Below are 13731 nucleotides of genomic sequence, written 5' to 3'. Positions count from 1 at the left end.
TTATACTGTTTTAAAAATTCTTTCAATAAATATCAAAATTCTTTAAAATATTAATTTAAATATTATGAAATTGCTTGTTATTATATCGCGCGACAAGTAAAATTTTGATACATTTTGACATGTTGATCATATAATTAAATAAATTCGCAAGAAATGGTATTAAATTTGGTAAAGTTATATTTAACCACTCATTTAACCAAGAGCATACTGTTTGTTCAGTTTCTCCAATACAATCGCGGCGCCAGGAGGAGATTGCTCTTTCGATTCGCCAAGCGTAATTGCCTGTCGAAAAGATGGTATTATTTTTGCCGATTTACATTTGCACTCCTGTTCGGTAAATATTGAATTAATAACAATTACCATGTCCTTGATAGCTCACTTTTATACAGATCGGCATTCAATGTTAATCAATCTGACGACGCTGATGATACAAAAAGTACAATATCGTTTTGTAAATTTGAAAGGCAATAATATTTTTTTTCTGTCGAGTGGGCACAAACGATGATTCGCTAAGCGAGATCGCTCCATCAATAGAACTCGCATCATACCTCGCCATAGATACGTTATCTAATCGAGTCCACTCGACCGTTGAATCTGATCCTTATTCCATCAGTCTAACTTTGCACTTGTACGGGCTTTATTCTTTAGTATTGGAATTTTCTCGTTTCGTTGCATCCAATATGGAAGATATGGAAGAAGCCGGTATGGAAGAAGTACATATACAGTTCAAGGATGACACCATACGGGAGAACGTGCAAAAGAAGTTATTGAACTTAATCAACAAGTACAAAGAGCTGAACGACGAGGATAAGGAGAAGTTCCAAAAGCAGGCCGTTGACACGTTGACGAAGACGCTGCAAAAAGTACCTGAAACAATACCTCAGAAAGCGATTTCTCCCTCATGGCTCGTGTTATGTCAAGCTTACTTTCCATTCATTTTGGCGACATCGTGCGTGACATTTCTGCTCGGTACGATATCTTCTGGAAATGACTTTATAAATATTTAATAATAATGCGATATTTATGACGTTATATTAATAATAGATATACATATAACTTTTTTCTAGTAATATAACATACCGAGAATATAAAATAAAATCTATCACACTATCGACTGCATAATTATATTATATATACATAATTATATTATATTCAATATCTTTTCGGATTATTGTCCCATCTTCTACTGACTCTTCGGAAAAATTTTTCCATAATAGAAATTTTATTAGACATTATTTATTTTTTTTTCAAATGCTTATTTTTCTTGCAATGATTTAATTGTAATGTAATTATAATTTAATTGTAATTATTTCCTGTTTCATAGTTATGGGTGTCCGCGGAGTGTATCGCTGTATATGGAAACAAAAACAGCGTTATATACAGAAGAAAAAACTCAAACAACAAAAAGCGGAAGCGAAATTACAAAGTGCGAAGAAAAAGGAGGAGTAGACAATATAAGATACAATTAATCTTATATTTTGGAGAAGAAATTTGTTGACGAAATTGAAGCAGGTTCTTAATGAATTCAAGATGCATATAATGTTCATCATACACATATTTAATATATGTGTTGTAATATTCTATATATATATATATATTTTTTTTTTTATTAAATATTATAGTATATCATTAAATGTTCATATTTCAGCATATAATAATACATAAAAATAAGATATATATTGCAATGTATATATATAAAAATTATATATATATTATAAAATGTACGATTTATATATGATATATATCCATTATACATCATTCCATTATACACATTCCATAATTTTATTTTATAATAGTACTGATTGATAAAGAGATCCAAATACTTTTTTTATAGCTTATTTTAATTCTTAATTATGTATCGTAAATTTTTTGATATGATAGTAAATTAATCGTAATTAAAGTAACATGGAACATAGTGCAAAAAATATTAAGGATTGCCATCAAAAAACATTTATTACATCAAAACATTAATGATAACAGATTCGAAATTTTAAATTTAATATATAAAAAATGGCATTATAAGTAATTAAATATTTACTTATATATAATAAACAATTGCGTATCAACAACAACATTCGTAGTATCCCCCATGTTTAAACCCATTTTTTATATATTTAATTTATCACATCATTTCTCGTTGACTTATGAAGTATACAACAATTAACATATTGGAGAGAGAGAAAAAGATATATTTCTGTTTCTCAGAATATCAACACGTAAATATTACAAACTATAATAGAAAAAATAAACATATGTAATCAAATAATACAGATAACTTTTTATTCTTAATTATATTTATGGTACAATATAATTAAATTTTTCATAATTGACATACATATTAACTTAACCTAACATATTAAACGATTAGATTTGTAGTGAGCATTCCTAACGATTACAAGTGCAATTCTTAGCAGTAAAAATTATATTACTTGTTAGATAACTTTAATAATTATTTAATCTACTTTTCATCAAGTATTTTTCATACTTGTGTAAATACATGTAAATTATGTTATTATTCCATTTTCTATATGAAAATATATAATTACCTTTCCCAATACATTCTTAATGCATTATTTAACAGGCAACAACAATTCTATAATAAATTGCATTGATATTTGCATATAAAATTAATTATTGCAAAATATAGTAATTACTTTAAACATCATATATTTTATAAAATTTTCAAAAATGTCATATAATCTCACAAATATTAATATAAAAGAATCATCTTTTCCCTTACTGTAATATTCGCATTATATAAGAAAATATGAGAAAATATTTTTCTTTCACTATAATTCTCTATATCTATTTGTTATTGTAAACACTTATTGAATAAATACGTGTTTATCGGCACATTAATTAAGGCACTGGAAAATTGTTTCTCTTAAGCATATTTTATAATATAAATCATTTTTCTTTGATGGTTATTATTAATTTTTTATAATAATATATAACATTATTTTCTTCTATGTTAATAACAATCTTAGAACAATTTATAGAAACAACAAAATTACTACAAATATCTATACTTAAAAACAAATTATTAAATCAATGAATATATAATCGTAGTATAATAACTATATACAATATTAAGATTTTACATTTATTTTTAGTATATCGAATATTTTCATAAATTGTATTAAGAATAATGATACACACAATCTTTCGTATTTTTAATCTTTCTTTGTCCTTTCGTTTCTTACTCAATTCTGGTAGATATATGCATATAAGTATGTGCATTAAATACTTTTTTCAACTTGACCGTCAATCCTATGTGGCCTAGAAATCGAAATCAATGCTCGACGTCTTTGCATTCGTCCGAAAGATATAATTTATGTACTCATAATAATTATAATCTCAGAATATTCAGTACAACCTACGATTGCACAAAGTCTTCATACTTATGTCTACCTCTCGCTATCGTTGAAGTAATACGCGTCTAAGATATGTAATTATATAATAAATGAAATAATACATCATTCTTTAAAGAAAAAAATTCATAATTTCTTAAAGAAAGTATAAAGTACGATATCTTATAATTTTCTTTTTTATTTAAAAATTTGAAATTAAGAGTTACCCAAAATTATCGAATATATTTGAATTCAGCACGATTCATGTATAATCATCGTGATCGAACACCCGAAAGATCGAGTACACTGCATTTTAAATATATAACAGCAATATTACAATAGCAGTAATCATTATTAATACATGTTTACTTAAAAAGAGGGATTAGAATAAATTTTCATATATGTCTCAATTATGTTATAAATATAGCTTGATATTCAAATAGACATCAAAATAATTAATAAAATCGAGATAAAATACATATAATATCATAATCATTGATAAAATTTGTACACACTTTAAAATACAAATAATTTCAAAATACAATTTTCCAAATATATAAGTTACATCCTTTTTTGTAATATTTTAGTTTATATTCTTTTTCGATTATTTGTATTATAAATATACAATATGTACATTACAGAATTTATTTTATATTATATTAGAATTTTAAAACTTCCAAATCTATTATATTCAAATATATTAGATTTTTATCTTTTTACAAGTTATATTTATTTTTTTGCATATGTTTGTCAAATAATATATTTATCTTATTAAAAAGTTTTTACTTATATCTTTATAAAATTTCAAAAATTGTTCAAATAGTTTTCGACTTTATCAGTAATTTATAACGCTCGCTGGCCGGATCTAAAAGAAGCATATATTGTATTAATTCAAAAAATATATTAATTTCAATTGTCAAAATCGTAAATATAAAGTGAGCAGTTACCTTTGATCATTTCGACGAGATACATACTCTCATCCTTCATATTCGCTACCAACTCGTCGGTGACCATCACATGTATACCCTGTGGTCCTAGGAACAATATCGAGTGTAGTCGATCGTGCGATAAGTTTAGAGTGTTGAGCAGTTTATTCGTTAACGCGACGCTCGTGAGATTGTCGAGATAGGTGACTCTCCAGAGCGAGCCATTGCCCTCCAACGAGAAATAGAGGGTGAGCTTCGGAGCTGGCGCTTTGGAGTGCAGCGTGTTGAACAATCGAATACCATCTGCTACTCCGCAGATCTGGATGAGATCTTCCCGGGACAGACGCAGAATGTCAGATGCGGAAAAGCTTGCGAATGTCGACTCGAACGCATTGAATCGACTCGCACGAAGCCAAGCAGTTGTCTGCGTGGCGTTGGCATCCGGTGGTAACTCGGTAAAACACGGGGTGCTCTGTAAGATTTAAGATAAAATGATTACATAATATATAAAGTTAAAGTGACGTGAATAATTTTATTCGATTGTTTTTTCAGCTTCAGATTATGGGAAAATTCAATTGGACAAAATGAAATAAATAAAAAAAATCTCATAAAATATTAAACAATTATACATCAAATAAAATAATAAAATAAATAAATCTACGTGTAATTGTATGATAAATCAATACAAAAAGAAATGGCTTATTTGGGATCAAGAAAATTGCAGATGATATTGCGTGTTTTACCAAATTTTCTTGGTTCCAAACAAGCCTCCCCTTTTTGCATTGATTTCTCATAAAATATTTTCCGTTTCTTTGATTTTTCTTAAATCGCGGCATGAAAACTTAAGAAATAAAACACATGGATTTTCAGCATATTTTGCAGAAGGATCAGCTTATTTTAGAACAATATTTTATAATAAAGATCTTTACTGTTCTCATAGACTCGATTAATTGTTGCGGAGAAGTAGCTTTGTGTGCAGTCAAATTAACATCGGCTTCAATACAAGTTTGATCCGGCAATATGGCCGCAGGCGATGGCAAGGCTGGCGCCGTTCCCACGTTTTCCTTCACGGCATCCGAAGCGGGAACCAACGGTACGATACCGGAATTAGAAACTGAAAGTGCCAATGGTGCCACTACCGGGGAGGAATTGGTGATGGTCGAACGTGTTTGCGGCGAACTTGAAAAAAGAAACAACGTACATTAATATATATTAACATATACATTATTATCTATGATCTATTAATTTATATAATATATAAATATATATATAATTAATCTATTAATTATTATCTATTAATAAATGTCTTAAAAATCTGAAAATATAAAAATTTTGTTATACAAATGTAGACATAAATTCGTCGCGTTCGTTATTTGCGCTGATTAATAATTGTATAATTGTAATTATTTTTTTTCACGTTGATTCTTGGCAAATGACAATTTTTCCCGCACACATAAAAATACATTAGACTCTGTCGCGCGTGAATTCGTTTACTATGGTGTGTTGCAAAATGTTGGCGAGTTGTTAGCTGATTATCTGCCTTATTAATCGTAAAGACGAGACATAAATCGTCGACGGCTGACAGTTATACGTTTAGCTGAATATTTTTATGAAAAAAATACGCAGTACGAGTCGCATCAGACGCGTGTCCCGCAACACATTCAATTTCACTTATAATGAATTCGAAATTGATCTGAAAAATAAAATACAAAAAAATGCTCGAAAAAGAATAAATATTCGACACATTAAGTCTTAAGTTGATGGAAACAATGTGTGGATGGATAATCAATGAACACAACGTGTCCAATATAATGTATACTTATTGCATTTATACTTATTACATTTTAAAACAAGAATGATTCCTGATGATCATTTAAAACGAAGAAATTTACAATCTCGCGATCAAATTTTTATATCTATGCACATGTTAAATATTGCAAATATTTGATATTATCGAACTCGAATAACTTTGATAATTATGACGCGTAATTCTATAAACTTCATATTAGAAAGCACAAATTCTATATAATTTAAAAATTGCAGCAATCATATAAACGTAATTTAAGTGGAATTTTATCAACTTATGAGATAAAGATACAAAATGGTAAATATTGAGAAATTCGTGAAATTTGAAATAAAATTCAATTAATATTTCACGTGTAATATCCTTTTAAAAATCAATATCTTTCTAGCATTTACAAAATTTAAATCCATCAATCAAAATTTCTACTCTTTCGATCGCAACTAAGAGAAATTATTAATATCCTTTTGAAAGAAATCATTACAAAGTGTTCTTACACAGAATGCCCCTTCAAACGAACTACGAGCTTAACTTTCCCGCAGTCGTTGATCCTCTTCACGTCGCGACGTTTCCTTATCTGCAGACTGACTAATCCTCCTCGCATAATATATCCTCTCTTCATCCGCGCATTCAACAGAGCATGGACGAACTTGGCCACGACCTGGACGTGAGGCGGACCACCACTAATGATCACTTCGTGCTCCAGAAACCACATGACGAATTGATCGAGTGGATAGCACGGTCGTCTGATGGACCAGCAACTTCTCAGATCCCAATAATTCCTCGACATGTCGAATGAGTTCGCTTGTTACGATCGAAAGGAATCCTCTATAGCGAGTTCGTTTTCTCCTTGAAAAGATTTGACCTTCTTCCGACTCTTCACGCGCTCATTCATAAACGTACACCTGCACGCTCGAACCTCCGATTGTTCCCCAAGCGTCTTTCCATCCATTCGTGCTCAATGTTATCGAGATGCTCTTCCCGAATCCGTTTGATCGGTTCGATCTATGTGAACTAATCGTCTCGATAACCATCTGTCTTCATCGCGCATGTATTCGAAATTGTGCGAAGTCAGATTATCGTATCTTCGGTAATGCATGCGGTGTTCGCCATTCAATAACTGAACGCCACGCTCGATGATTTTAGGTAATAGAGAGTAGCTCTGGTTCGACCGGCAGATAGGATCAGTTCGAGTCAGTCGGATTGCATCGGTCTGCTGCGAACCGGATACGGCTAGTTGCCTGCGACATTCGTCTGTCGGCGAGCATTCTCGAAATTATGACCTTTGCAAGCGATAAGTCTTTCCTTCTTCAGAATTGAAATCTCAAGAAGTGATCGTTATGTCGCAACTTTTCTTTCTTTCCTCTTCAAAATCGAAATCAAGTGCGATCGAACAAACGCTCGATAATCACTCGCGACCCAATCTCGCGATCAGGAGAATGAAATATCGTCTTGCGTGTATTCAAAGTCCAAAAAACTGATTAATCATTTGCACTTCTTTCTTCGCTGTTGGAAATTGCGTCTTTCGCTTGCTTGTTCGATGCACCTCTATAAAGGAGTGAACTTTGTATCGACGAGTCTACGATGTTTATCCTCTTGAGACGCGTCGGATCTAATTGCAATGCCACATGTGTATCATAAACGTGCACTCTTCTGTCGCCTCGTTCTTGCTGATGCGTAAGATATATCCACTATATTTCTCTATTTCCAGGAAATTCTCTTCTTCGAAATTATAAATCTCTTCCATCCATCGTTACAACGTGAAGACGCGCGTAGAATGTTTCGAGTGTAAAATGAATCCAGTCCTAGAATCAATTTATTTACTCCAGTGCCAGACTTGCACAATTAGTTTCATTGGCCTTCTTCGTGCAATAAGTGATTGTTACAATCAGCTGTAATTTTTCTTCTCAAGGTTAATTCGTGGACTTCACGAATCTAATTAAACTTCAAGCACGAAGCTCAACTTATACTTTTTCTCCAAGAAAATCTCTATTCTATCTAAATCTCTTCTGAACTTCCCTTGTACTTTCTTTCTCAAAATAACATATTGAAGTTGTTTCAATACCTTCCAGTAGTCGGGGAGAGCAGGACATGTCCTGATTACGAGACTCAATTTAACCGCCCTGTCAGCTTTTCGGCGGCAGGGCTGCTCGTCATCTGAGAAAATGATCCTGCCGCGATAGGAGCACGTAAATGGCCAGGATATCACGCGTTATCACGGCGCATAGATCAATCAATGCAATTGAAAGTGCGTGTGACACTTGAATACACTCTGTCAAAAGTAGACTGGCTGCTACGACGGACGAGGGCATTCCTGGTGTTCGGTGCTTGCTCACGATATATTGATCACGTTGTTTAAGAGTCTTCGCGAAGAGCACTATCGTTCGAAGAAGTTCGCTTCGTGCATCACACGTGGTTCTTGTTAAAGTCGCGACCGCGAACTGTCATAAGCTATCTGTTATAAATGACTCCGTCAACGGTTTTATTGCATGATTAATGAATTGATTGCGTTTTTAAATTTTTCTCTCAGTAGGAAGTAGTTATTTGTTTAAGAGGCAGCGCAATATCAGGTCGCCCTCGATGTAATTCGGAGTCGGATACATCAACAGCGCGAGATATAACTGACTCAGACTCAAGAATCAAGCCGACGCGCTGTTCCCCCGATTGATCCGTTTCCTGTCGAAACTCACCTCGCACCGGAATGTACTCGTCGCGTACCGGAATATACCGGACTAAGATTAATTCAGTTATCTTGAATAATAACTCTGGCGTACTCTCTTCCTCTCAGCTGAGTGCACGTTACGCAAATTGTGTTTCAAGATACGAATGCAAGAGTCACGATATATGAAAATCTAGATTTTTCCACTAGGAGCGAGTTCTATTCATTTTTTTCAGCTTTAATTAATCGTCACGAATGTCTTATCTAAGATAAGTAGTTGCTTCTGTAGATTGGAGCACTTTGAAAATATCGCAGACAGAGCAGTAAAAATAATTCGCGAGTAGAACAAGATGACTGAAGAAACCGATCAATAGTTTCTTTGATAGCTTTGCATCTTGCTCCGAAATGTTTCGAGAAGTTGAAGATTACCGGTTCGAAATAATATATCGGATATATCGGTTTTCTTGCCCCCCTTGCAACTGTAAGCTTCAGCTCTTTCTTCCTGAATGATGCTTGGCTTGTTCGCTTCAAGATTGCACGCTTTCACCGAAATATCGATCGGATTTCGATTAATTGCGTGTAACAAATTTTCAACGCCAATCGATAAATGTCGCAAACGGATTACGCGAATAGAATGCCGGTCACCGGTTTACTCATAAAACACACGCGTACGTGTTCAACGGTGGATCGCGTTAGCAGCGGTTGTCATTCGAGAAGACGTTCAACAATGCGACACACTTATATTGGATATCTCAGGACGTGGGTGTGTCCCAATAGATTCACCGGGATAATGAATCGAGACGGGAGCAACGCGGCTACACGCAATGTACGACGTTCTGAATTTATTCGCATGTACCATGCCGCTCTTTCACCATGTCTCTCTCTCTCTAATATTTTCTTTCTCCTTCTCACTTCATGTTAGTTCACCCAACTTCCCCTCCATCGAGAGGTTGATCATCGGGGACGCCGGCTCGCGCCAGTTCGAGCCAGTTTGTCGGCGGCGATGCCCGGCATCTACCTCCGCACCCCTCGCTTCTCCTTTGCCACCACCGACGAGTAAACTCTTACCGAAGTCTAACTACCACTTCCATCATCCTTCACTAGAATGAACCCCACCAGTATCATGCAGAGTGTCTGACAACATCGCAGTTTCTGGTACACCTGTACTAAGAGTACATGTCCTTCTTTTCCCTTTTCCTTTTTTTAGAGTTTCTCTTTTAGATATTTCTTGCTTTAATGAAACGAAAGATAATAAATAATAATAGAAAAACAGATAAGTTTATTATTGTAGATCTTCATTTTTTATAATTACGAGTAAAAACGCAGGAAACAAAAAGAAACTTCGCTATCATAGCTTTTCAATATGTTTTTGCTCTTTCAATTTTCGGTCTTGTAACGAGATAAAGAATCGAAATAAGAAAAGGGGTAGATATATTTCTCTCGATCGACAATTATTCACTCTCCTTATTTGTTTAACTAATATTTTTTCATTTGATATTTTTCAAACATATATTACCAGACAAATAAAAAAATAATAAAAAAATTCGTAATACAAATTTATTTTTATTCATCTCGAAGGCAATAAGTAGAAGAAGAATCGATTTCTCTTTGATTCAAGCAACTTCACGGGACCTGCATTTACATCCAAGTGCGTCGCAATAATCCAAGGTCGTGGCGATTGCTTGGTAGATCGCTCGGTTGCAACAAGCGTGCACATAAATAGTTCGCAAAGGCAAAAACATTTATCAGAAGATACCGACGAATCAAGTATGTCGGAAATGTGTTTTGCTATTTATGTCCTGCAACAGGTATTCGAATACCATGACGCAAGGACTTGTACGATTGCTTATTATGGCGCGAATCGAAAATCGAAATCGAGATAAAAATTAAAAAAGTTACATGGATTGAACTATTGGCAACATCGTGAAATGAGTTATCACCGGAGTAAAAACGAAAAAAGTCAATTGCTCCCGTTTAATTTTGTAATCATACGGTCAGTTACAATTTGTTTTGCACGTCGTTATTTTTGGAGTCTGTCAATCGAGTGACCACGAGTTGTTCACAAAAACGAATGGATTCATACATATTGAATAGGCATCTAGAACTTCCTGTATCCAATATTGTAAATTATTACGAACAAGATTAAATTTCCTCTAATTTAAATTTTGTCTAATTATTATTTGTTTGAAATAAATTGATAAATAATACGGCTCTGTATGTATTTAACAACATGATAATTAAGAAACGAGCAATAAGAGCCTAAAAAACGCGGATGGCAATGCGTAAATTTTTTTTCGAACATTAATTGTTCGCGAAAAAATTTTTTATTTTTTGTTATTATTTATTTTTGGTTTTATTATTTGTTTATTTTTTATTATTTGTTTGGTTCCGCGTCACGTACGGAAGCGAAGTATTAAACCATAGCAATGAAACTGGCGATACAGCAATCTTTTATAAACATTCTTAATTGTTGGGTAAACGATTGTGAATTTTGTAAGTTTTATGACGCACGAATTTCGCGGTGATTAATCTTTTCTTTTTACAAACACCGTTTTATCATACGTTAAATATTTTTATGAAGCAATACTGTCTTTATCTTATACGGAAAATCTCGGGTTAATACGTTATCGTATTATATCTCTCAATTGTAAGTTCCTGATATTAGCAATAATGGAGAAAAAAATAACAAGCTAAAAATAGATATCAATGTTTTGCAAACCCAATACAGGAGACAGGGGCTGTGGAATAGTAATGTAAAAAACAAAAGAATTAAAGAGTGACGTAAAAGCTGTTGACGTAAAAAATGTAATTTTGTGTTAAACTAAAAAAACTAATTATAACAGCAGTACGATTTTCTAATTATCATACCTTTTCAACAATGCCCATATTTAACTCTAGACATTCCACGAATTGTGTATTTTATCATGTATTTTATGCATTCAGCATTTACATCTGCTACACGTCAAACTGTGAATCTTTTATTCATTCATTAAAAATATCTACTTTTAAAAAAATGAAGCACGATTATTGCGTTTATATCCAAATAAAGTAAAATTAATTTGCATGAATCAATAAATTTGTTAAAATCGAACATAATACGATGGAAACGAATATTATTGCGCAAGATGTTATTTTAATATTGCATCTCTGTTCAATCATAATATTAAGTAATTTATAGGCACCGCATCATTTAAAATTTAAAACTACTTTTACGTATGCGGTTTTTTTCCGAGTGTCACAATTTTTCATACCATGTGACATGTGGCATCGATCTTTTTATCTTTTATCTTCGGAATGCAACGACGATTAAAAAAAAAGTATTAGCAAAAGAATGACTGTAATAATCGACTTACATTGCATCTGTGGAGGCGTATGGACTTCCATCGTTTTGCGCCGGCAAGCTAGAGGATGATAAAGACTCCAGAGGGATCTGTAATAAAAAAGAAAAAGTTAAAATTACAAGTTTTTTTCTCAGCTCGTCGAAAACTTCAACAAATTAAGACAAAAATAAAAGGCATACGAGCAATCACGAGATGTTAGGTGTGTTAATGTAAATTTAATATTTATTTATGTGAACGTTTCGGTTCTTTCTTTGAACCATCTTCAACACAATATAAAATTTAAAAATTCTAACTAATGCATCTATTATCGGTCGGTCATTACAGAATTATAAAAACAGTCAAAAAACTCAGTAAAAGCAATAAGTCCATTGCATGGCATTGTTTCAGAAATGTTACATATTAAAAAACAAGATACTACAATTTGCAGACGGATGCTGAGAATTTAAACGAAATATACGTTACAGCTATAGACAAGTTATCAAAAAAACACAATAATAAATAACATACGTTTCTGTGTATATAAGACAATAGCTCGACCTATGCGAAATTAATGTTTGTCAGCCTCGATACTTAAGAACTTTGTTGTAATAAATGTGTCAGTGTTTGCGTTTTTGGTACGTTAAAATTATATATTTTATTTTTTATTTTTTATTATTTTACTGTATCTGTGCTCGATTGATCGAATGTAGTGCTCTATTTAACAATTACTATCAAGGATCTGGACATCATTAACTTTCCTTGCTAAATAACGAGGGACAAGTTTGAAGATGAAGCAACAAACCAAGACCGTAATTAGTTTGAAACTCGAGCTTTGAAGTTATATACACGCATTAGGTTTTTGTAATATTTCAAAAATTGCCATGCAATGGACTTATTGCTTTTACTAAGTTTTTTGACTGTTCTTATAATTCTGTAATGACCGACCGATAATAGATGTATTAGTTAGAATTTTTAAATTTTATATTGTGTTGAAGATGGTGTTCAAAGAAAGAACCGAAACGTTCACATAAATAAATATTAAATTTACATTAACACACCTAACATCTCGTGATTGCTCGTAAATGCCTTTTATTCTTGTCTTAATTTGTAAAAGTTAAAATCTTTCTATAAAAAAACAAAGAGAAAGAGAGAGAGAGTTCTAAGATATATTTCTACAGTGTTTCGGTATTTTTCTATTTGTTCTGAAAAACACGTTCTTCGATAAAACTTACATCGGAGAGGACGGTGCAGTCGTAGCTGGGCTGATATTTGTCCTGTTCGTGAAGAGGACGTCTCAATATCTTGTCCCGATCCTGCTTGTGTTTGCGATCCGCTCCTTTCAATTTAAAGACCTTTACCTGGCACGAGGCGGCATGTAGACGCGGTCCCCTTGGCAACCTGGTCTCCACTTGAATCCGAAAGGGAACGCCTTTTTCCCCACCGTGCTTCTTCGGTGTAAATTCAGTGCTTATACAATTAACCTATGCGCGAATAATCTTCTTTAAATTATCATCATACATTCTGGAGACGAATTCATGAAATAAATTTATTGAATTAAATTTAGAATTTCATTATAATTTTTTTTTAGAATTTCTTTCATTGAATTATATAAGATACATATAATTGTTGTAAAACAAGAAAAATCAATTACGCGTGTTGATGCGAATTATTAAGA

The 13731-nt window shown here is 32.7% G+C and overlaps 2 protein-coding genes across 5 annotated transcripts in view; one reads left to right on the top strand and one right to left on the bottom strand.

The window, feature by feature from the left end:
* Window positions 1-544: 544 nt before the first annotated feature.
* LOC105255226 lies at window positions 545-1561 on the top strand. Its single transcript, XM_011264386.3, has 2 exons — window positions 545-969; window positions 1325-1561. The coding sequence occupies exons 1-2, from the start codon at window positions 681-683 to the stop codon at window positions 1447-1449; spliced, it is 414 nt and encodes a 137-aa protein (XP_011262688.1). The 5' UTR covers window positions 545-680; the 3' UTR covers window positions 1450-1561.
* Window positions 1562-4068: 2507 nt separating this feature from the next.
* Window positions 4069-13731, bottom strand: part of LOC105255199 (transcription factor CP2-like protein 1) — a 19472-nt gene continuing 9809 nt past the window's right edge. For all 4 annotated transcript variants that reach the window (XM_020028686.2, XM_020028690.2, XM_020028691.2 and 1 more), the window contains 5 exons: window positions 13289-13537; window positions 12090-12166; window positions 5206-5455; window positions 4298-4748; window positions 4069-4215 (listed from right to left, as the gene is read on the bottom strand). In XM_020028686.2, coding sequence (XP_019884245.2) covers window positions 4166-4215; window positions 4298-4748; window positions 5206-5455; window positions 12090-12166; window positions 13289-13537 — 1077 coding nt within the window. In that variant the 3' untranslated portion in view covers window positions 4069-4165. The remainder of the gene's footprint in view (window positions 4216-4297; window positions 4749-5205; window positions 5456-12089; window positions 12167-13288; window positions 13538-13731) is intronic.

The sequence above is a fragment of the Camponotus floridanus genome, unplaced genomic scaffold, assembly GCF_003227725.1.
Source record: "Camponotus floridanus strain SB8 unplaced genomic scaffold, Cflo_v7.5 scaffold20, whole genome shotgun sequence".
Lineage (NCBI taxonomy): Eukaryota > Metazoa > Arthropoda > Insecta > Hymenoptera > Formicidae > Camponotus > Camponotus floridanus.
This window is presented reverse-complemented; position numbering and strand designations above follow the sequence as displayed.